Here is a 25,227-nt window from a genome sequence, read left to right on the forward strand (position 1 = left end):
TTTGCGGGTCTTTAGATGATCTTTTAGGCTGGTCTCTTGACTGACTTTAGATGGGTTTTAGGCACTTTTATTGGAGCTTAGACTGGTTTTTGGTGTTTTCTTTTCAGTATGTAGAACATAAATGAAGGTTTTTCCCATACTTAGATGATTTACAGTGTCCACTGGTGTAAAAAAAATAAATAATAAAATACATTTTAAAATACAGTATCTGACAAGTTGGTTTTAACATCTTGTGACCGTACATTGTAAACCAGACATCATATTTAATTCGAGACAAGCTATACAGTTTGACTTGAAAGTCAGTAATGACATAATTCCATTCTGTTCCTCATATAAAAGCTATCGTATGACAGATGTCAGATGACTTGAAACACTTTTGTGGTGCCTTTTTAGCTTGATATACTGGTCACTATGTACTTCCATTGAAAACATGAAGTCAGAAATGATTTTAATTGGTTCCACAGACAAAAATAAAAGCATACAGCTCTGGAGAAACATGAAGTTGAGAAAATAATGGTCAAATTTTCACTTTTGAGTGAACTGTTTTTTTTAACAGTTAGGGAAGTATGACAGATTGACTCCATCCATTATAAAGCAACAGCACGTCTGCAGTGAATGGTGTAGTTTGACGTAGATGGAGCTTCAAGTAAGATGTACGGTAGCGCTCTCAGGTGCATGTCAGAGATTTATCACCACAGGCCATCCCGCAGTCTCAGCCAATAGAGTGCCCAGAGTGCTGGAGGAAGAGGAAGACAATGACACAAAAGACATTGTTGCCAGTAGCGAAACTGAGACTTTCTCTCCTCAAGAGCAAGGATCCATGCCTCTGGCCTCCACAGCCTGTGGTAATTGTAAAAGAGCATTATATAATTCGCATTACTGCGGTATGTGCTGCAGGGACCAGTGATTTAAAGTGTGAGAGCTCCCTCTTCATTTTATGTGCTATGAGCATGAATGAAGAGGCTGGGATTGTGTATGGAGATGGAGTAATGACAAAGCTAGCTCGGCCTGTCACGTAAGCGTTAGAGGCAGGAGTGATGGGCACCTCTGAGAGTTTTATGGATAATGCCACCTCTGCAGATCCCTGCAGTAAGGTCATCTCGGGTGACAGCTAAAATATTCACAGCGACAAATAGGGACTCTTTCCATGACTGTGTGCCAGGCTTTCTGATTGCTAGCCTGTGTGCAGGACGCCCTGTTCCCAGAGGGCACGTAGACTCCACTGACAGAGCCTTTCTTTGATATGAATGCGATCACCATGGACTGCAGAGGATCAGAGAGCGCCGCGGCAGGCGCTGCACCTATGGAGACCCGTGGAAATGGCCTCTGATCTGAAAATAGCAGTTTACATGAAAATAAAGGAGGTCAACTCAGACCCCAATGCTGAAGTCAAAGAAAAAAATCAGGCATTTAACAAAATTAAAAAAAAGAAAAGAAAGAAAGGAAAGTGTACCACTGAGATAACTTCTTTGATATTCTTCTGAATATGTTTATTATTATTATTTATTGCTGTACCAGACATTTTTATCTAAAGCAAGTTAAGCAACTTACAAATGATGAATAAACAATTCATATTTTGTTTCATTTTTTGTCATATTTTCAATTTATGTTTAGAGATTTGCTTTTTGTATCATTATTGATATTTTTTTACATATTAACTTTAATTTAATATTTTATAAAGTAATTTATTCAGTGTGTTTATTCAATAATAATTCAACTTGTACAACTATAATTTACCATATCAGTGCAAAACAAAGATATGACATATATAATATATGTATATTATCACTATTAATCATATATTTTTTATAGTTATATTTCATGAGACACTATGCAGTGTGGACCAAACCAAATCTCCAGGTTCCCTTATGAGAACCAGGGTGAAAAAAATAAATAATGTGCACCCCTGAATATACCAATTAAAATCGGTTCTGCATTTCAGTTTTCAGACACTTAAACAATTAAATAAGTTGTACTGTATTGACTCAAATACAGCCCAAATCTCTTTAATAACACTTAATGCAATCATCCTGGGGCACAGAAAGTAGACTGTAAGGCAGTTTACGTGGCACTTCATTAGATTGTGCTCAGTTATTTAGTACCCCTGAGAGATGATTTAAACTAGGTCTATTTCCTAGCACATCTGGTGGTTCTCAGTGGTTTCTCTGCTTCATTGCTGGTGAATACATCTCTCAGAGATAGAGACACAGGCCAGTGACCTAGCAGATGGTCCACATCCTCAGGTAGAGTTCTGGAGTGCTTTAATTGTGATCATCGCTGCAACGGCATTAACACCCCCTTCATTCACTCTGACATGAAACACTTATGATATGATAATCCTTATTATTCTGCAGAGCAATTTTCTTGTCTGTCTGAGACGCTCTGTGTGCTTTGAACCTCAGCTTCTGCTCTGTGATATCTACAAAGCACTACACAATGTAACTGCCCCACAGCGTTTCATCAGACCACAGCCGGTAATACCATTCCATTTTAGCATGTACTTTTTCACCTGCAGAACAGTAGACCAAATTGAAGAACAGAGCAGTATTTTGTGAGATCAATAAGCCTGCAGTGACTCGTTGTGTGCAAGTTAAAACACTGGAAATCAGAGAGAAGAAATACTTAAGCTTGTTAATGTTGTCTTGAAGCTAAAATAAATCTGCATTTTATTTTTATGTTTTATCAATGTGGTTCCAAAAAAGCTCCAAACGCCTCTTCATATGTGGTATGACAAGCTCCTTGATGTATAACTGTCATGCATTGGTCACACCACACAGGGTGTTGGTGTAGGTCAGGGACGGTCAGCATCAGTCCTAGAGAGCCACAGTCCTGCAGAGTTTTGCTCCAACTTTGATAAAAACTCACCTGCCTCTAACTTTCTGGTAACAATGGCTGGCCTTGGTGTAGGCACTGAGGGTGGCAACATCCAGCACAGTGCACCACAGTGTTAGGAGTGAGCTCCGTGCAAGAACTGTGTTCCCATTAACATGGTCTCTACACAGTGTTCACTGCTCCCTACTCCCTGAGCAGTGGAAATCTGTTGAAGTTTAATTCACTTCGGAACATCGATTCACGGATTTGTTCTGCGCAAAGTCTTCACACACAGAAGTGTAACATCATATACCTCGGCAAATAAATACAATTTAAATTCATGTCTTGCACACTTCAATGGACTTTGAATGGAGCATATACGTTCGCTTCGAACTGGAATCATGGCGGAATATCATGTGATATTCACTTCGCAAGGCACTTACGTTTGAATAGATCAAACGTCTGAAGCGCTAAGAGAAACATACAAAATGTGCAGAGCAGGGGGCGTGAGGACTGGAATTGAGAACCGCTGATTTACTCCCAGACTAAAGACCCTGTGATTTATAGTCTAGGACATCAGAATCAGATATTTCATACTCTGGATCAGGAATTAGAATTGCCTCATCTTCCTCATCATGCAGCATCTCTACAAACTTTCCGTTGTTAATCTAGAATGTCTTGGATCAGTCATTCTAACACTCTAGATGAAGAGTGCACAACAAGCATTTAATCATAAATATACTAATTATATATAGTCACTGTCAGACAGAAACCTTGTATGTGCAAAACCATGAAATTTCAGGAACACCGATAGACATAAACGTAACCGATAGTATTAATTTATGACCAAAAAAAAAAAGATGAAATATGGACATACAATATTTCTGCCTGACAGCAAATATTTTTAAATGTATAATTATGTAAATATTATTAAAGGCGGTAACTAATCATGAATTAATGAAAAACTATCCTTAACTTCAAATGGATCCACACATGATTAACAGCAGCAGTAGATGTTAAATAGTTAACGCATTAATTAACATTTATGGGTAAACTAAACCAAACAGCCTCTTTAAGAAATAATAAGAAATACTCTGGCTTTGAAATAAAGTAAAATAATTGAATATCATAATTTGACCTTTAGACATCTTCAGCTTTGATCTTGTCTGTTTTGTGTTGTTCTCTTTCCCTTTAAACTCATCCTGCAGTGACGTATAAACAGCTAAATAAAAATAAAACCTCAGGATTCACAAAGAACATTAAAGGAATGTAAAGAAATAAGGATGACACTCTTGCGCTAATGATGTATGTTTAATGTTTTTTGTTTGTTTGTTTGTTTTTTTGATGATTAGTTAATACATTATTGTGTCATGGGTTTACACTGAGCGGCCTATCATACCTAACTCATTATTAATTACCCATACACTAGCATCAATTCATGGTTTGTTAATGCATTATTTTCTCGTGACTACTTGAGAGGGCCCACAATAATAAACTCATTATTTACTACCCCAACACTAACATTAACTCATGGCTTGTTAATTAATTGTTTTGACATGACTTTACTTGAGGGGGCCCAGTCATGATTAATTAACTGTTAACTACCTACTAAACTCAGCTCATGATTTATTTCATACTTACCATCAAATACACATGTACTAACACAGCGAGTATTTAGCCCGGTTAAGAGATGTGGTGTGGATTTTCAAGAAGTCAGAGAGCGGAGGTACAGCATCATCCCGACAGTGAACTGTTTCCAGGCATTCCTTTAGGATTGTTCTACAATTGTTTTTAGTGGATTTTGAGGTTTTGTTTTTATTTAGTCACTGCTGGGGTAGATTCAAGGGAGAGAGAACAACTCAAAACAAGATCATTTATTAGTGTTTTTAGTATTTTCTACACTTTCTGAGGAGGATCAGCGAATCTTTTTCCACCCAGTGATGTTTATGGCAATGATGATGATGTAGAAACCTTACATTTTTTTAACAACAGTGGTTTATTTCAAACTTGGAGTATTTCTTATTATTTCTTAAAGAGGGTGTTTGATTTAGTTTACCATAAATGTTAATTAATTCATTAACTATCAAACATCTACTAACATGTAATTAAGGCTGCCGTTATTCATGTATGAATCCATATGACTCCAGTTGTAGTTAAGGATAGCGCTTCATTAATTCATAATTTGTTAACACCTTTAATAATCATTAGTATTTGATTAATCAAGTATTAATTTAGGCATTAGTACATGATTATTCATGTAGGCCAAAATGTAGTATTTCATTCACATTCACAGCTTAGCTTTCCTTTGCCTGTTTATTAGAGAAGTGACTGGTGAATGAATCATTTGAATTTTGAGAGGGACATTTGCATTAAATCACGCTGATCCAGTTCTCAAATTCAGCACACTGAATCATTGATTCGGTTAACAACTCACTTGATTTCCAGGGAATAAATTTCATCACAAAGTACTGAATGAATTTTTCTGATTCTTTTATAATGCTTTTATGGCTTTTGACAACTTCAAAGCTCCAGTCTCCATCTGAAAAGCACAACCTGTACATTATTAAAATTTCCTTTAGTGTTCCACGGAAGAAAGAAAGGGTTCAAACGGGTTTGAATCAACACATGGGCGAGTATATGATGATAGAATCATATCATTACCTTCCACTCAAAGCACTTATCGTTTAACTTTAAGGCTCTGAGGTACAGCTCAGTGAGGGCCAGCCTTCTCTCAGATTAGATAGATGAGGGTATATTGACGGTGATGATGTCTGAGTCACTAGCACTAATGCACTTCCAGAAAAATACTGCACTTTGAATCGAGCGGTGTCCTTGCGGCTGGAGACGTCTGTGCTGTCACGCTCAGCTTGGTCAGCACTGACATTTAGATACAGGTTATTATGTGCGTCTCGGAGCCCGGTATAGTCGTCATAAGCATTAAATAGTTTTTGCATGAATCAGAAGAGGCTGTTCTTTGAAATGTTGTTGCTGTCTTACTTGGAATGATGGTGTCATTTATATGTTCTTTGTACTCAAGAAACGTAAAATGTGGTGAAGTTCATTTTATTAATTACTAAGTTTAATATAGATTTCTGCTCGGTTCAGTAGGACAGACTCGAGCAGTTTAACTGTTAATCCAATACACTGAATGTGTGTAGGTATATATTTTTACAACTAGTTCACACAGAATAATTTTTTTCCTTCCTCTTCTCTGCTTTTTATTATTTATTTTGTATGCCAAATAAAGCATTCAGAAATTTGTTGTCAGTAAATTTTCAAAAAATGTTTTAAATGCTCTCCAATATTGCATTTATTTGGTCAAAAGTACTTTAAAAATGTGATATTGGTAAATATTACTGTGGTATAAAATAATTGTTTTCAGTTTTAATATATTTTAAAATCTGATTTATTCCTGTAATGGCGAAGTTGAATTTTCAGTAGCTATTACTGCTGTATTACTGATCTTTCCATTTAATTTCATTTAATGTTTAATAAGAGTTTCTTATTATTATCAGTGTTAAAAACAGTTGTGCTGTTTTATACTTTTATGGAAACCACAATAGATAGTTTTTTTTTTTTTTTCAATATTCTTTCATGAGTAGAAAGTTCAAAATAACATTTATAGATTTTACCTTTTTATATAATATAGTATGAACCGTATAAATTAATTCCACACAAAATATATTAATTTCTTTTTCCTTTTTAAATCTTACTACTGACCATAAACTTTAGAATAGTCATGTTTATTACACGGAATTCACTGAAAAAAGAACTGACTTCTAAACCAACAGAGAATTATTTAAACTCTTTTTAAAACTAAACATGTTAAATGAAGTTTTTAGCATTGTGATGTCTGTTTCGTACACTTAAAATAGCATTCTGTTTGGCATAATTTTAATTTATTTCTTCTCATTAGTCAACAGTTGCCTATGCCACACATCCAGTTGGACGACTAAAGTCTAATAAGATTAAACCATTTATTAAATAAATAATAAATTATTCAATCTATTTTGCAGTGCAAATGAATTTTGTCATTGCAATGTTTCAAATGTTATCCCTTTAGCGCCATTCGTTTTCACTTTTAGCTACAGAGTACAAACAGAGCCTGTCCTCCAACAAAATAGATAGGTCATTTGTGCAAGCTATTATGACCTATGTTTACATTTTAAAGTTAAGCGGCCTCTAACGGGCGTAAAAATAATGAAAGTATCACGTTGTGTCTGTCGTCATGAAATGACATATAACGTCATTACCAATCAAAACGCATGTTTATTTAAACGCAATGTGTGGACTTTTTACACCGATCTCACAGTAATTCGCACATATTTTACTAGGTGGCTTATTAATTTGAATGAATACACCTAACCCCACCCCTTAACCTAACCTTCACAGAAATCATGCTAAATTATGGGATCGAACCCCTGATAGCATGATTACATATCAAGGTATAACGCAATAACCTACCAACTGAGCTACACAAAACGCAAGAGTGCAAATAAAAGAGTACAAAACATTAATATGAAAACTACATTTTGCCGATAGGGGCGCAATTGTAGTCTATGCTCTGATGGGTTGTATTTCAGGGATTTGGACAAACGACCTATATGAGCGTACTGATTGGAGGACAGGTTGCAAAAACAGTATGTCTGTGTCGCTACACTGAGGTACTTTTTATTTGGGTTGCATGCACTTCTGCCTGGACTGGTTGATATGTAGTTAGTTGCTATGAAACTGTTGCAGCAGTGGCTCTACAATCTGTACAGCACAATGGAAGCACATCTCACCATGTTCTCACCATCTTCCAGTGTCTTCAGAGACTCCAACTTCCATTCCTCCAACCACTGCCGACCTTAGTGAGTATGCCGACTGTGTGCAGTGTCAATTGCCACTCTTTATCCGCCTGCTACACGTTTGTTCGCCTCACCTAGACCATTGTTCTGAAGTCAACACGTTTGCAGTAGACCGACAACACACGTCTGTGATAGAGAAGAGAGGCCGTGTAGATGTTAGTAAGAAACTGGCATCAAGCTTTCATAGAGAACCATCACTAACAACCGCTTGTAGACCAGCTCACCTGTCTAACGTGTCACTGCATGGTAGACATACAGGAATATGACATGATTTTTTGTGCTAATGGTTTATGAACTCATGATGGGTGCTGAGTTTTTATGCCTTTGGATGTGCATAGAAGTTGTAGAAGCCACATGACACTTGCAGTTCTCCTATTGTGCACTCTGAGATATTAATGAGACGTGTTGCATACTGTCACGAATGTGGAAACTAATGGAGCTGTCTTCACAACATTAAGCAAAATTGTCAACATTAGGATTCATAGGAATGGATGATATCCGACAGAGATGCAAGCACAGATGCTTTTATCCAAAGAGAATGGCAGCAGAGGAACCATCATCATATAACAACCTGTGTTTAAGTGCACAAGGGCTCTTGGTTCAAATCTACAAACTTGTACAATTACCAAGGTAACAAGAGGTCTTTTAACAGTGTGTGTATCGTCTGTTCCTATACAAGCGAATTTTGATCCTAAGCACTAAAACATGCTGTCTCACTTCCTTCTATCCTGGGAGAGACGCCACCAAGCGTTAGTATGAAAATAGAGTTACCATGACAGCACGGATTACACCTGATCTCCCAACAAACAGACCGCAAATTGGGAGGGTCTGAAAAGGTTTTGCGCTGAAAGATAGTTCCTTTCGGGAGACAGCTATTCTGTCTCATTCAGTCAGAGAAATGACAGGGTCTTTATCTTAGAAGTAGGCAGTTGTTTGGTTATTGTCTGCTTAGTTGACATTGACTGGCAGGTTTAAGACTGCACCAAACTAAAACTTCCTCAGATGTCAAAGAAATTAAAATATAATAGTGATTTTTTTTTAAGCTTAGGTTTTTAGGGTTGTATGAGTAGATAAGCAAACAAAAGATCTGTTCTTTTGTATGATAATGAGTCATAATCAGCATGAAGACTTTAGACTTTCTAAATTGCTTGACAGCTAAGAACCCTGGTGGTTTACAGACAATCATTTCAAATGACTTCAAAGTGAATGTGCATGTTAGTGCTTATTTGTATGTGTAATGTGCCTATTTGTTCTTTTTTAATTAGTACAGTTGTCTGTCTCATATTGCAAACTTATTAAGCCAGAAGGTCTTTAGGAACTCTTTAGAAAGTTATACTACATATAGAATGATTCTTGAAAGTATATATTGCAAGGAAGATAAACTTAGATGATAAATTTATGCATTTGTACATGTAACTTAAGTATCTGAAGGTGTCCATTTGGCATCACATCTATGGCCAGATTTACTAATAACTTGTTCCAGCGCAAACCGTCTTTTGGCATTAAAATAGTACTATCAAGATTTCCTAAAGACACGCTGTGAAGTCGTGGACACAGACAGTTTTTTTGTGCCTGACCTTATTGAATATGCATTTGAAGGAGAGACCATTTCAGATGTAAAATGTATTGTAGGAGAGTATTAAAATAAATCGTGTAATGGGATTTACTAACATTTCTGCTCAAATGTCAAATTACTGGTATTTGCGCCATTTAATGCCCAAAAAAAGCATTCCTTATAGCAGGCGGTCCTTTTGTGCTGCTCTTGGTAGATTACGCTGGTCATTATGGAAATGATCCGGGTGCATCTGTGTTTTTCATCGTGCGTATAAGTTTCCCCTTCGATCAGCGTTTTTATGGAATTGCGCTATAATGCTAATTTGCCCAGTTTAATAATTCTCAGTTTAAAAACAAGTCAGTTTTTGACTTGTAGACTGCAGACCTTTAGTTGTGATGGAAAACGCTGCTCTTCGTCTTTATCCTCCTCCACCCTTTTCAGCTACAGTCCTGGCCTCATATATGTAAACATCTCAAGCTGAAAATGCTGATCTAGAATCAGTTTTTGTTTTCCATCCTGATGAATAATCCTAGATCAACATTTCATAGCTTTGTCTTGGGACTTTGTACACATGGGCATTCTCTATCTTAATGCTTCTCATTTGCCTGTTCTGTAGCGTCCAGCTTCATGTCTAGTAGATGAGACAGGTTTCTATCTGTACGGTCAATATCACTAAGTTTCCTCTGCATTTGGATGACCTTCTCTGTTTCAGTTGGTTTTACAGCCCTATTGATGCTATTCAATCTGCACACGCATTTATAATTCAAAGTACAGTGCAAGAGAGCTGTATTTGAATCCTCTTATCGAAAGAACCACTCGCAGTCAGAGGAAATACTGCTGGTAAAGTGGATTCATAAAGCAATTTGGAACCTATTCTTACCCTGCATAGTTTAAATGGGTTTCATGAGAGCTGAGATAGTTACGATTTTTTTATAAGTGCTTTGATTTGTATTTGTGTTTCAAAAAAAATGTTCAAGAATTCCTTTATGGACCTATACACACTGTATCTAATGCTACAGATAAGTATTTATGTTTATAATTTGTTTTCTTTTTGTTGTTTGTGTTTCTGTTTGTACTTTTTGGTCTTAACACGTTCCATGTTTGTATAATTTTTTTCAATGTTTTGTATTTTCCATGTGACCCCTCCCCCACCTTCCACTTTCCTTTCAACCAATCATGTGCGTGCGTATCATGTGACTTTGTCATATGGCTCTTGCATGGTGCTGATGATGTCGTCTTCGCTGGTGAACAGAAGGTAATTTTTGTTGATTTTATTTTTTTTTCTTTTCTTTTTTCTTTTGGTCCGATTCCCATTAACAGTGAGAAGTTAATGAGGGGAAGATAGACGAAAACACCCACCTAGTACCATCAGGATTTATGAGCCATTTCACTTTTGAGTCATTCATCCTCTAGAAATCTCACACCACCTACTTTATTGGGCTTTTTGAAAACCATCAGCCACTCTGCCTAGACAGTAATCCCAAAGCTTAGTCTCCTACACATGCTGCTAGGTGCTCTGCAGATTGAACTTCTTATTGATTTTCAATAAATATTTTACTCTACTGACATAAAAAGCATTTCTACCCTCCCACTCCAACTCTACTTTTAATAAATGATGCAACTTTTTGAGACAATGTCTGAATATGTTAAAGGAATTGTTCACCCTAAAAAGAACATTTGCTGAAATGTTGCTCACCTTGTAGATGAGTTTGCTTATTCGTCAAAACTAGCTTTACTTGCTCACCAATGGATCCTCTGCAGTGAATGGGTGCCATCAGAGAAAGCAATATTATGGATTAGGGCTGCATGATGTGTCGTTTAAGCATCGATATCGCGATGTACGAATCCACAATAGTCACATCGCAAGATGTGCGATGTAGGCTGTCGTAGTTGATCCGTTATTCATTAACTGTATGGGCCAGCTGCTCCCCGGCCCTTGACGAATGTGATTTGCGGATTAATTGCACAGCTTAAACATCATAGAGTGAAAGTTTATCATTTGCATGTGTTTTTAAGTCTTGCAGTTTAACAGGGCGCATATAAGAACGAGCAGAGAGAGAGAGAGCACGAGAGAGCCCCGGCATTCGCGAACTAATGATTCCTTTGAACCGATTTAATTTAATGAATGGTTTAAACAACTGACCTGTCCAACACTGAACTCACGAGACGTCTGAATTGGTGGATAAAAAAAACATCTGTAACACTTTACAATAATGTTCTATTTATTAAACTATTAAACTACATTATTAAACATTTACTACTACTAAACTGCACTTCTACAACATTGTTAATTTCAACATTTAGGCTATAGCCTTCAATTCAAACCATATCTTAAAGTTACAAACAAATAATTTACTCTAATTTAAATAATACTCTGATGTTTAAATCATTCAAAATGAGAATGTCTGTGTGCTCACCCCATTTTTGTTTGTAAGAAAAAATTAGATTAGATTTCATATCGCAATATATATCGCAGAAAAATAAAATATCGCAATGTCATTTTTTTCCCAATTTCGTGCAGCCCTATTATGGATATAGGACTAGTTTTTAGCAAGAATTGACAGTTTGAAGTCAAAAACATCTTGATGGTTTTATTACAAACATGCAACTTTTAATTTCTTTATGGATTAGAGTTGTCTTGATTACTTGTGGATTGTTTTAATGTTTTTAATCAGCTGTTTAAACTTTCATTCTGATGGGACCCATTTGTTGCAGAGGATCCCCAGGTGAGCTAGTGATCTAATGCAAATCTATTCAGATAAAGAAACAAACGCATCTTCATCTTGGTTGAGTAAATTTTCAACAAATGTTAATTTTTGGGCAAACTATTGCTTTAAGAGAGTTGCTCAAAAACTAATGAGATGTTTATGATTTCTCACAAACTCATTTGTTAAAAAGAGACCCATCTTTTACATTTGTTTTTGTACAAATCAGTATGAGGACATCAATTATCATCCCCTCATTCATTTGCACATCATAAATGTGCTTTACATGATAAATTGTCTTATACTTGCAGTATGTGCCAAATATGTTCATATCACAAAGACTAACAGCAGTACTGACATTAACTTATAGCATGAACACATTCACACACCCTTCTGTTCTCTTTCAGTCTCAGTCTGCATACTCAAAGCCTCTCATGCATGTCCTAATTGTACGTCTTTGTCTCACGAATGTACCTGCTCACTGTCCCAGTCTGCTGCTCCTATGTGGAAATGCGAAAGAGGAAGAGCTTCACTTCCTTGTATTTCAAGAAAATACTTCTACTCTCTCTTTTCCTACCCAAACATTTTTAACGACACACTTGGTTTGAGATGAGATACCGTCTCTGTCATTTTTCATCTCGCAGCTGCTATTCCTGAAACATGTCAAGTTAGGATAGCAGCTATTATTAGTCATGATCGAGTGGCACAATAATCCATGACCCTTGAATCTAATCCTCCTTCTGCATGGTAGCGCATGTTTGCCCTCCTTCTCTCTGTAACCCTAATCTATCTTTGTCTCCTTAGCATCTGGAAATCCTTCAGCTAACTGGAATTGATGGCTGGATCTCAGAAAACCTGTTTAACTGCCACCACTCCTGCACTGCTTGTCTTAAATTAACCTGTCTTCATTTAAATTGCAGCATCCGATCACAAACTTTAACCAAGCTTCAATTCATCATGAAGGAACCACCTTAGGCCTCTATTTTCATGCATGCTTAAACTAACCGCCTGTTGGCCTGAAATAAAAAAAAAAATGCCTCTAACTATTAGAATATGAGATCATAAACATATACATATATTATATTTCTTAGGTCTAACATTCAGATATCCTATTGTCTTGACCTGAAATTCATCTCATTTGTCATGTTTTGAATATTTGGTAGCGTGTATATACACAGTGTCACATCAGTTTCTAATAGGGGCGCTTGTCTAGCAGCTATTTATGATGATGAATGGGAGCAGAGCGCTGTGGCCTCCTCCCAGTCTCCTCTAGTGACACAGGTAGACAGCTAACATCCCAAACAAGCGCCCACACATGCGCATATCCCTTCCCCTTCGGCCTGCTGATATTATTAAATGTAGTGGCTGAGAATCTCGAAATCAAAGTGTGGAGGATAATTAAGGGAGTTCTGTCATTAAGTAGTGGGCAAGTCAAGATAATGAGCTCCCCCAGAGACTGCATAACAGCGCCGCTCTCTTCCTCCATCACTGCCACCAACACGGGTCCAGCTCTCATTACAGCCCTCCACATGCCCAAGCGACTCAACTCCATTTTTACAAGAGCCAAGCGCTTTCATTAATGTTCCACATTTGGAAGGATGGGAGGCAGAAGTCATCATTATGCTGCCAGAAAGCCTCTGAGATGAGATGTCTCGACAGTTTAGCCAAAAACGAGAACATAGGAATTTAGACTTTGCTAAGCGACTTGACTATAAAGTGTTACATCTCATCCTTTGATAGTTAATTTGACCATTTTTGTGCATAGTTGAGAGACCATGCACTGCTATATAACTTCCTTTTAAATTCTCCCAGCTGGGTCAACACTGTAAATTAATTATAAGCTAAAATTAGCCGGGAGTTTAATTAGCTAACCTATTTCTGCAGTTCATATTCAGAGATAAAGAATACCTTGTGGATTACATATCAGCTGTTAAAGGATGAGGGGACATTCACCTGAGGAAATGGGCCTGTGTTAGGGCACATCTTGAATCTTAGCTGGGGTCTTCTAACAGATTTTTCTTTTCTTTTTCTTTTTTTTTCTGGTCGTTTTCTCCTCAGGGGAACCTACTCCTCCTAAACTGGAGGTTAAGCCACTGTCCACAGGCAACGAGATGAAGGTCCAATGGATCAAGCAGGACGATGGGGGCTCTCCCATCAAACACTATCTAGTGCGCTACAGAGCTGTGAATATGATTGGACATGAGGTAACACACTTAACTCATCCTGACATCTGAATTAATTATACAACCGTTGCAAGAGTTTGGGGAGGTGAAGTTCACGGGTCATTGACATATAAAAGGAAAAAACCTAGTTTAAAACATGGGTAGTTTTCTTAGAAATCAAATCTCTTTGTCTTCATGTTACAATTTTCAAGAAATAATAAATGACATGGTCTAACAATTTATATATATATATATATATATATATATATATATATATATATATATATATATATATATATATATATATATATATATATATATATATATATATATCATAATTTATTATTTTTATTTTGTTTTTTTTCATAAATTCATTCAGAATTGTATTTGGAAAAGACATATGCAACATCTCATTTACATATCGACCACCGCAATATACCAAGCACAACACAAATTAGCGTAGACGCGAATAAACAGAGCTGGTGCTCATCAGGTGTGGGTGTTCTACTTATGACAAAGGCGCAAAAAAGTTTAAGACATGCTTTTTTTGGGAAAGAAATAATGGCATACCAGTAAATCAATACTTACAGTAATTTGTTGAGCGCAAACATTAGTAAATTGCATTCTGTGATTCATTTGAAAACTCTCCTCCCATAAATTTTGTATCTGAATGGGAAACTCCTACAAATGCATATTCAATAAGGTCAGGCGCAAAAATAACTGTTTCCATGCCTTTTCAGTGCTAATTCTTCACACCCTATCTTTAGTCCTATTATAGTATTATTTTAATGCCAAAAGACAATTATTTAAATATTTATATATTTTTAAATAGTTATTATTATATATATTTAAATATTTTGGTATAAAATCCGGAGAATTCTATAAACCTGATATGTTCATGCCCCCCAAAAAATATCAAATTATTATTATTATTTTCCAAAATAAAAACATCATCCATAGAAGAGGTGTGTATTGATTCAATGAGAATTGTATTATTTTTTGAAGAAATTTGGAATACGTACTAAATAGATAATACATTAATAGCATGGAAATGAGCATTGTGTCATTGACCCTTATATACCATCCGTGCTTAAAGAGTGTCCACATGTGTCCGTAGAAGAATCGCCAGGACTGGAAGCCGGAGATCCGTGTGCCCAACGGCAGTGAGTACGTTATTCTGCGAGGTCTGGACTGGAACACGGAGTACGAGGTCTACGTCATTGCCGAAAACCAGAGAGGACGATCTGACCCCGGCAAACTCTCCTTCAGGACCTTGCCAGAACCCACCGCCATCCCAGGTACGGCCTACCCCTTAACCCTGAAGCACAGCCACTGCCATCCAGAACAGCCAACAGCCCGACCGCCTAAACCCAACCCCTGTTAACCCCATCCTACTAGCAGGTCTTGTTGTGGATTACACTGGCCACCCTTGTGTCAATTCAGGTTGTGGCCTGGCCTCCCTCCAGAGAGTAATTTGACACAATCTAAGAGTACTAAGAGTGCAGAGGGATAAATGTCTGTGAGAGGTGGCCACGGGTGAAGCCTGGAGACCTTCAGCTTCTCTCCAGAGCCCTGACCCCTCCGGCAACCTCCCCCTGACTCTTACCACTAGCTTTATTGCTCGTCTCAGAGCGATTGCAGATGATATCAGCAGAGATGAAATTTCCTATTTGGCTCTCGGGAGGCAAAAAGCCACAGCAGGTCCGTTAAACCATCCACCCCCTCCAACACGGGCTCGTTTGGTCTGTGCTCCATTGGCAGTGCTGTGTTTTTGTTTTCTTGTGAGCTGCTTCCCCACTGATAAAAATTGGCCCTTAGATCAGCCCTCTCTCTATTTCCTCTGTCTCTTTCTTGAGTCTGAACTGAGGCTCAGTTCAGGCTCATTGCGGCAGACCGATTGAATTGGGCTGACTATCTGCCCGCTCTCAGTGGGGATGTATCCTCTGGTTTTGCATGATGACGCCTCAACAGGATTAATGGTTTAATGCTTTACTGAGGACCTAACAGGCATCTGCCGGTGCATGGCCAAGAGACCTGCTTTTTCTCATCCGCTTAGTGGGAAGCAGCCATATAGCAGTGGGAGCTTTGGATCTCGGAGCACTTGTGCAAGACAGGTTCAGATGGATAGAAAAGCCTTCCTTTGTCCCTTTTCCCTTCTCGCCACACTTACACATTGCAGAGTTGTTAACCTCAATGTGTAACATGTGGGAGTTAAAAAAAGCGCCTTTATTTTTAGCCCAACATCTGCAGTGCATCAGCTGGAGCAGCTGCTGTTAGAAACGATGGTCCAAAAACAGCTGCTCAAACAGCGATTCATGCTTGGGACCAGCATGCGGGAGACGGGTTAGAAACCCTTAAAACTGTCAGGACACTATTATCATCATAAGACATATTCCTTCAGCTTGCAGATGGTCAACACGTCGAGAGTTTGGCAGGAATTAAAGTAGGGAGCCAGTGGATTTCCGTGTGTGGTATGGGTAACGGGTCGAGCTTGGCCCTGGCCGTGCGACAAATGCTAAAGCTCTACTTCCTGTAATCCAAATCTCCCCGGCTACAGTTGACATGGAATAAAAGCTGTTCTAATACAATGGCGATTAACGTTTGTGCAGTTTAAGTAACATCGGAAAACTCATTCAGTCACCCAGCTCATTATTACACCCTGTTGCATCATAACCTGTTTGTTTCGCCTTGTCTTCTGACTGGGCAACATTTTCCCTGGTGTTTGCGACTTTGAGAGATGAAAGCCTGTTTGTTTCCTTATTTCCTGTAGAATGTTTTTCTCAATCTGAATTAATTATAATTCATTTAAATGCAATCTTCTGGAAGCACTTGTGTAAAGCTGAAGTGTGTGTTTTCCTATTTAATAATATTAAATTATTTTAAAATACCTTCTCTATAGCTGCGCAATTATAAATAAGCCACTTGTAGATGAAATTCTCCAAAAAGTATAAACACTGTCTCTGTGATGCTATTAACGACCGTTGGTTTTGGGGTGAGAATATCTATTTGATAGTTAGGTCAATTACACTTTTGTTTCTTAATGTTGCGATACAGTTTGGAGACGCTAGTAGAGAGGACATTGCACACTTCAACTTTAAAGAGAGGGGAGATATGTAAGATTTATCAAAAGTGCCTGCCAAGTATATACGCAATGTCAAATACCAGGAAAGTAGCCTGATCCGTGTTTCTTGATTGTCCGTGTCTTCGTGTCCCTTATCATTCCGTGTTTCCCATCGCTTGACTATCGTTGTCCTTTCATTCTCGACTTGCTGGGCTTTTAACATGCTACCGCCTTCTTACTTTGGTTTTTTACTAACTTGCTTGAATTTTCCTTTGACATTCTTTTCTAATCTTGATTAACCTTTTGAACTTAATTTTCTGTATTTGACCTATTCTCTGTCTTTCTCTCTTTTTTCTCTCTCCCTTTCTCCCAATTTCTTTCCCTGTTTTTTCCCTTTTTCTGTCTCCATGTGTAAAATCGGACATCACCGGATCACCGCATTTTCAAACGCGCACTCAAAATTTTATTTTTTCCTCATTTTTATTTTTTTTCTGTGCACTGTCCGTGTGGTCTGCGGGTGTCTTTTTTTGGTGTGGTGGTGTGGGATGTGTGGTCTCAGCTACCCTCGGCTGCTCCTCTGTGACGTATGCTCTCGTCACTCTCATGTTCTCCATGCTGACTGTGCTAGTGCTCTCATAAACCGGGGCTCGCCAGAGGAGAGGAGCCCCGTCTACCCTTCAACCACACCCTTCAGTTTTCTACACCTTTCTGATCCTCTCGCAGGCTAAACAAACAAACAAAAAAGATTATCAGTTACATGTATTGTAATTAAGCAGAGTGTTGGGTGCTTGTATCATTCTGTTTTCTTTTTTTGTTTCTTGTCATTTTTAGTTCCTTATTCATTTTATGTTTAAGCACGGCTACGTTGATGTGTTTGAAAAGATGTTTTTCAAACCATGGGCTTTTTGGGAGTGTTGTAGAAAATCTTTCCCTATCAAGAGATGCCTAGTCTCTTGATATTAATCTCAATATAATTATTCTAGGGCCCATTTAGGAGATAAAAAGTCCTTATTTTCATTAATTTTTGTTGTTGTTATTATTATTAAGATTATTAACTAATTTGGAAGGGTGTTTTTAAGGAAAAGGCACCAAGTCTGTGTGTTGATATGGAAAACGTGGTTTTTGTGACAAAATGTACATAATTTTAGACGATTCAGAAAAGATATACTTTCTGTAATGGACTTTTATTTACATTTTCTTTTCTCTGCTTCTTACTTGAAAAGACCGTTCAAAACTAATGCTACTGCTGTTAAACTCATTCACATCAATAAGTGTCATTTTCAACAGTGTAATTTAATTATGTTCTGTAATACATTTTTTTGTATACACGTACCAGTATGGTGTCATGCAGTAATCATTGTAGGTTTTAAGAAAATACGGTAAGCTAGATGGAGTTTTTTGTTTATTTTGTGTTGTTAACAAACGCAACATGGATTGGAGATGAAACCTCGCGGCAGCGAGCTGCATGGGACTGTAATGCGTGGCCGTTTCATGTTTGTCCCATGATTACATGGTGCTCAGTGTCCGTTTAGAGGGACCCATGGAGCCTTTTACTTATAAAGGGCAGGAGTGTTCTGCAGCTCTTCTGATTGACCATCTCTGAAATGCTAAATTCCTTAAGGCTGTTTTTTTCCTGTATAGACAGGATTTAACATAAACACCCCCAGAATGAATTTTAATGCGAAACCCACAAGCGTTTTTGTGTGCATGGCACCCCCTCCATTGTAACCGTATAAATCAATCTTGAACAATATCGATGGATGGATACAGGTATGGACGACGACTGACCTCCAGCCAGCTGTCCGTATTAAAGAAGACGGCGGTCAGGTTACATGTCCAAGGCTGCCGTATGCCATCAAGAACGGAGATACGAGTGTCATTATTATGCAAGACCTATGCAGGCATTTCCTGGGAGGGTGTCGAGTAAAGAGCAACTAATGTAATTAAGTGTCTTACAGTATAAAAGCTCATATTTATGGCAGGGTTATGGAAATAAATGAGGGAGCGAATGGGGGTCGTTTGTTCAATAAAATGGAGTAGCATTTGTTTCCCATTTTGGAATGGATTCTCATGGTAATAAAGTGATGCGCCCTGGAGTTTTGACTCCTGGAAACGCATGTGCCAATCAGTTTGTGGGGCTCATCATTCATATGCAGGTGCTTCTCTGTCCTTAATTATTGTGTGTTGGTGCTAGGTGACATTTCAGCAGAAAAGCAGCACCCCGTTTAGTCCGCCTGGGATGTTTAATGCCACTCCGGATGGATCATCAGCTTCATTCAGACTAACAGAACCAGAGGCACAATGATTTGGGCATCCAAACTTGGCACCGGCAGAAGTGCCACTTGTTCACACTTATCACTGAGAGTGACTGGAGACGGAGACAAGGGCCGAGTCTGGAGGTGTCTCAGTAACCCGAGAGTCTTCAGAACAGACAAAACATTTGTAATGATCGTGCCATGAAGGTTAAAATGGGCTGTTAGCGAAAAGTCACAGTCAGCAGATGCATCTGGAAATGCTTTAAAAAGCATTTTGGTGATCTTTTGTAGATTTTTACAAATTATTATAACACCTGCAGTTCAATTTCGATCCTGCAGTAGCTTTATGTAATACATTTATATGAAATATTCAACAAAGGGGTTATAGTTTCACTAGTTAGCATTAGCTAGCTGCTAGCCCCTGCCATAACTACATTCAGAAGACACAAAACATGCTTTTACATTGATGGCTATGCAAAATTAACCACAAATTTATTCGTATGTCTGTTATATAGAGTGCTGCAGCTATAACACCAAAACTGGGAAGACTGATTCACCAAGAGTTTTTCCTATGGTAACTTGACAATACTCGGATGATTTGTTGTACAACATGATTTAAAAATAAATACAAAATAAAGTGTTGTCAGTTTACATTCACCACGGACCTTGTTTTGCATATAAATTGAAAGAAAGAAATAATAATTCTCTAGAGAACACATAATAAATTAGTCTTCTGAGTTTTGACATCACTGCTGCAGGACTCTAAATGTACTGTACATGCTGTTATTTATAACTCAAGTGATTTGCTTGAAAAGTGTGTACAGAACTGAAAACCTACTGTACGAGCAAAGACGGCAGTATACAGGTACTTCCAGGTGCATTGTCATGGGAACAACTAACTCGGTCTATGTATTCCCAACTGCCTTGTTTCATCCTAAAACTCAGATATAACATGTACAACATTGTAAGCTTTTTCTTTCACCAATTTTCAGGATTCAGAACATGTGATGTTTGTAAAATTTGGAGACGGCTCGAGTGTCTTTCAAGCACACTGCTGAGTCAGCAGAGCAAGGTCTTTTGAGCCTTTGCACTCAGATGTGTGCCGTGATTTATTGCACTTGTTAAAATGCAGGCTGAAGCTCAGGAAAACAAGTGCGGCCCAGTCTGTGCCCCGAGCTAGGAGAAGCACTCTTGGCCCTCTCCTGGCTGGCCGCTAGATTAAGTCTGTCAGCTCTACCTCCTGTTACCCAGCCTCTTATACACATCCATGGAGTGTGTTGACTGCTAGGATGGTTAGATTTTATCACAAAGTCCACAGCGCCAGATTACCTATCATACCGGTTTCTTGGTTTAAATTAATGATATATTTGGTATTATTGTAAGTCTATTGCAAGTTTTGAGCACAGTATTCTGAGAGCATTAAGACTCATGTGGAGCTGCAGGCTGAGATGAGGTGTTTTTCTTCTTCTTCTTCTTAGAATAGGTTTGACTAATGCATTTTTCCTCCAGGTTTCTGTTGAGTACATCCATAATTCATAATCTCCTTAATACACGTAGATGTGTTTTAGGTCTTTATGTGGCTCCATCAATGATTTAGAAGGACGTTTCATTAGAGACACTTCATGTGAAGTTGCCTAGAACTCGATATAAGCCTAATTGCAAATTCAGTCATCTTGTTCATCTTAATTCACGGTATAATCTATGCTGTGTACTCACAAGAATACTTGAATGAACTACCAACTGAGTGTTAGACTAACAATAAACTATGTTAGCATAATGTTTTGAAGCCAACATGTTATATCATCAAAGCTGTGCTGTGCTGTTTCAGTCTCAGTATACTCTGTGTGTGTGTGTGTGTGTGTGTGTGTGTGTGTATATATATGTGTATATGTGTATATATATACATGCACACACACACACAGTATACTGGGACTGAAACATCATATTCTGCTTTGATAATATAACATGTTGGCTTCAAAAAAAAAATATATATATATAAGGAAAAAAGTGATTTTGCTTACAATGAAGATGTTTTAAGGATAAAACGACCTATTACAGAACAACTGCTTTATGATAGTAGGAATTAGCTTTTTACCTGTCTCAATTGTTTATTTTATTTTTTTAAATCAGAATTTGTTTTTGCTTTTAGCCACATCAGATCTCCCTTTGTTAGTCCTAAAGCATGCTGGTCGTCCACATGGTTTAACTATTATGATGACAAAAAATTCATCTTCCCTCAACTCAATTAAATATTTCAGCATATATTAATTCGAGTTAATATAAATTGCCATGTTCACCGATGCAGCATTAAGATCCATATAACTAATGTTTATTAAACCACATTTTAATTGTGCATTATGTTCACTGATCCAGACCATACCCATCCGTCTTAGTAGATCCTGTAGTTATTTAGCATTTTCGTGGTATAGCTTGTCATTCCTGGTAAGTAGTCTGTGTTTTCAAGAGCTGAAAACACAGTTCTGCTTGTGTTTCTCCATCTTGCTTAAGCGTTGTTCCTTTAACATGGTGTTTTCTTTTATTTTCATCTGTATTGCTTCCATTTGTGTGTTTTATGTGCGTGTCTATGCAGGAGTTACCCCATAAGTGAATGCATTAAGAGCTGAATATTGAGATTATCTTCACCTTTCCATGCCAGTGCAATTTCTCTATTGAAATATGTGCATGAATACGAACAGAACAAGCCTTGTAGTTAACGTTCTGAGCAAGACTGCTCAAGTTCTGTACAAAGAGAGTTAATTATGTCTCTGAATAAGCATGCTGGGTTCAATTCCATGTGAGTGATGAATGCCCTGTATGTGATGCTATGTTAAACACTCAGTGTGGATAACATATGAAAGGCATCCCATTTTGGCAATCTGTGTGGTGAACCTAAACATTATGGGGGTGAATTCACTAAGAATCAACTGATGGCACTGTTCATTTGCACATGATTGTTGTTTTAATAATCCTGATGATGCAAATAATTAATTAATCTCCGTAACTCCTGATCTTGCTATGTTGTGAAGGATATATCAGGCAATCATAATCTGGCATACTTTGCTGGAAGTGTACAGCATGGTTTTAACTCTGTGATTCAGGCACCTCTTTATAATGTGAAAAATGGACTCATCTACACCACACATTTGGATGTACGCCCGGTTATAACGTTCTTCTCCATTGCTCGATTATCATTTGATGAATTACTGCTGCCATGATTAATAGAAAATGTACACAAACAAATACAATTCTGTTAACCGCTCTTGAAAGGCTTGACGTTATGTTTTTGTGAGCTTCAGTTCCTAATTTACAGAGAGAGTAACATTTCACCAAATGCAGTATAGTAACTTAAAGGGACAGTTCATTCAAAAAAATGTATCATTTGTCATCATTTACTCACCCTCATGTTATTTGAAACCAGTATGACTTTCTTAACTCAAGAACAAGCAAAATAAATGTCATTTTTTTTCCATAGAATGAATGTAAATGAGACCCAGTGTTGTTCTGCAACTTGTTTTTCTAATTTTATAGCGAAAAAACTATTGAAACGTTCCTCTTTTGTGTTCCACAGAAGAAAGTAAGTCGCACACAGGTTTGAAACAACACGAAGGTGAGTAAATTATGACAGAATATTCATTTTTGGGTGAACTGTCCCTTTAATTTAAATACAAAGCAGTGCAATTCAGCGCATTTAGTTCCTGGATTGCTAGTGGTTAGTGAATAAGACGTAGTATGTAAAAGTCCAGTTGTTTAGTGAATTCACCTGTATGTGTTTCTCTGAGTGTGTTGGCTTTAAACCTAACTGCCTTCAACAAGCCAATCCTTTCTGCTCACTTCAAATTAATACAACATACAAAATAGACTGATATTTTTTCTAGACTGCATAGATCATGGCACTGTGGAAAAGCCTCACACTTTAAGGCCTGGTGTGCAGTGACATCATCTGGTTTTGACTTTCTCCCCTTCCTCCTTCCTAAAGAAACCAGCTCAGGGTTGAGCACTGGAGCTATCGTGGGCATCCTTATGGTGGTCTTCATCCTGCTCCTCTTCGGCGTGGACGTCACATGCTACTTCCTCAACAAGTGTGGGCTTCTCATGTGCATCGCCGTCAACTTCTGTGGCAAGTCTGGGCCCTCGGCCAAAGGGAAGGATATCGAGGAGGGAAAAGCCGCTTTCACGTGAGCCTGTCTTTTCCTTTCCCTCTCATCTGTGTGTGTTCCCTTGTCCGATAACGCCATCCCTCATGGCTCTCCTATCATTATCGCTCCCATCAGCTCTACAGGAGGGCTTGAGGCAGGGCTGATTGTGAATATCTGACTCTGTGAATGAGAACGATGTGAATATTGGCTCATGGCAGCAGGGTTGAGATAAGGAGAGGAGGAGAGGTGCATGCTTGGTTAGGAATGAAAAGGAGGTGCATTTGCATCTGTTTTAGTAGCCTTTGAAAATGTTATGCAACTATTTTTAACTAGCAAGTTATCCAGATTTGGATGTAATTTTATTGCACTTTTATTGCTTTTTCTGTTACCTTACCTTAGTTTTACAAAAATTATACATTTTAAATAAATCTGACAGTAGCCTTTTTTTCAACATATGTTTTTCTTTTAAAAAAAGAAGCAGATTTTCCCTTACATTTCTTACTTTAATACCATGACAGCTATAAATGAATATAAACACACTTTTGCCAGAAAAGTACGCCATATGGTGCAAGACAAACCTATTTGTTTATAATAGTCAACCCATTTTATCAGTGCTGCTAATTTGAACAAATCTGTGTTAGCCAACAATGTTCACTACATGTTTGCAAGCTATTAATCCACATCCCTTGTGATGTTTGTTAATGTCGGTAACTCTGGTGTGACATGTTTTACAGTAAGGATGACTCTAAGGAGCCCATTGTGGAGGTAAGGACTGAGGAGGAACACACACCAAACCATGAAGGAGGAGGACCCACCGAACCTAATGAGACCACCCCTCTGACCGACCCTGAGTGAGTCCCTAAAACACACACACCTGGGCCAAAACCCAAAAGTCTGGTCTTTCTTTAGCTTATTAACATCTACTTGTGTTTAACAGTCTTTCTGTTGTAGTTTAATGGTGTAGATATCACACACCCCTCACTTTTTGTGATTACTGTACCTAACATGGTATGTTTGATTTTGAAATGCATGTTGGACTTACTGATGTATGTGTATGTTTTGCCTTGGCCTTCCCTCCCTCCCCCTCCTTTTTCTTTGTGTGGATCACCTTCCCCCCGTCTCTCCTCTCTCTCTATCTCTCTCTCTCTCTCTCTCTCTCTCTCTCTCTCTCTCTCTCGCTCTCTCTCTTCCCACTGTCCTCACAGGCACGCTGCTGACACCACAGCAACAGTAGTGGACTTGCTTCCCTCTGTAACCACTAACTCAGACCCCGGCACTGACAGTCCTGCTAGCGATAGCACCACCCTTACCTCAAGCACCGCCCCTGTGGCCGACCCTAAAATGGCCCCAAAAGTCACCCCCCAATCCAGCACCCCCAAACCTAGCGTCACCTCTCCCACCTCCCCACAAGCTGCTCCTGCAGCCGTGGCCCCTCTGGTTGACCTGAGCAATACGCCCTCAAACCAGACCTCAAAGTCCTTAGATGCCCCCCAACCGTCTGATTCAATCCCTGCAAATCTAGCCAAAGCCGATTGCCAGAGCCCGGCCAGTGTGCCCCAAAGTAAGGACTCTCAGGTACAGGGAGGAGCTCACCAGACCACAGATAGTGACCTTGCCAAGGATGCGCTGGCCAAGCCCTCCAGCGACTCCTCCAGCGCACCGTCCGCACCCAACCAGGACGAGTATGGCCAC

At 38.4% G+C, this 25,227-nt stretch overlaps 1 protein-coding gene across 17 annotated transcripts in view; it reads left to right on the top strand.

Annotated features, from left to right (window-relative positions):
* Positions 1-25,227, top strand: part of LOC113038587 (neural cell adhesion molecule 1-like) — a 211,797-nt gene that overhangs the window by 178,394 nt on the left and 8,176 nt on the right. For 4 of the 17 annotated variants that reach the window (XM_026196122.1, XM_026196123.1, XM_026196124.1 and 1 more), the window contains 8 exons: positions 7,617-7,664; positions 8,966-8,968; positions 13,980-14,125; positions 15,201-15,381; positions 22,968-23,006; positions 23,376-23,574; positions 24,270-24,386; positions 24,741-25,217. In XM_026196122.1, coding sequence (XP_026051907.1) covers positions 7,617-7,664; positions 8,966-8,968; positions 13,980-14,125; positions 15,201-15,381; positions 22,968-23,006; positions 23,376-23,574; positions 24,270-24,386; positions 24,741-25,217 — 1,210 coding nt within the window. Of the gene's footprint in view, positions 1-7,616; positions 7,665-8,965; positions 8,969-13,979; positions 14,126-15,200; positions 15,382-17,703; positions 19,270-22,967; positions 23,007-23,375; positions 23,575-24,269; positions 24,387-24,740; positions 25,218-25,227 lie in introns of those variants that run through there. The other 13 variants (XM_026196127.1, XM_026196128.1, XM_026196132.1 and 10 more) reach the window with 9 other exon arrangements.

This window comes from Carassius auratus, chromosome 21, assembly GCF_003368295.1.
Source record: "Carassius auratus strain Wakin chromosome 21, ASM336829v1, whole genome shotgun sequence".
Taxonomy (NCBI): Eukaryota; Metazoa; Chordata; class Actinopteri; order Cypriniformes; family Cyprinidae; genus Carassius; species Carassius auratus.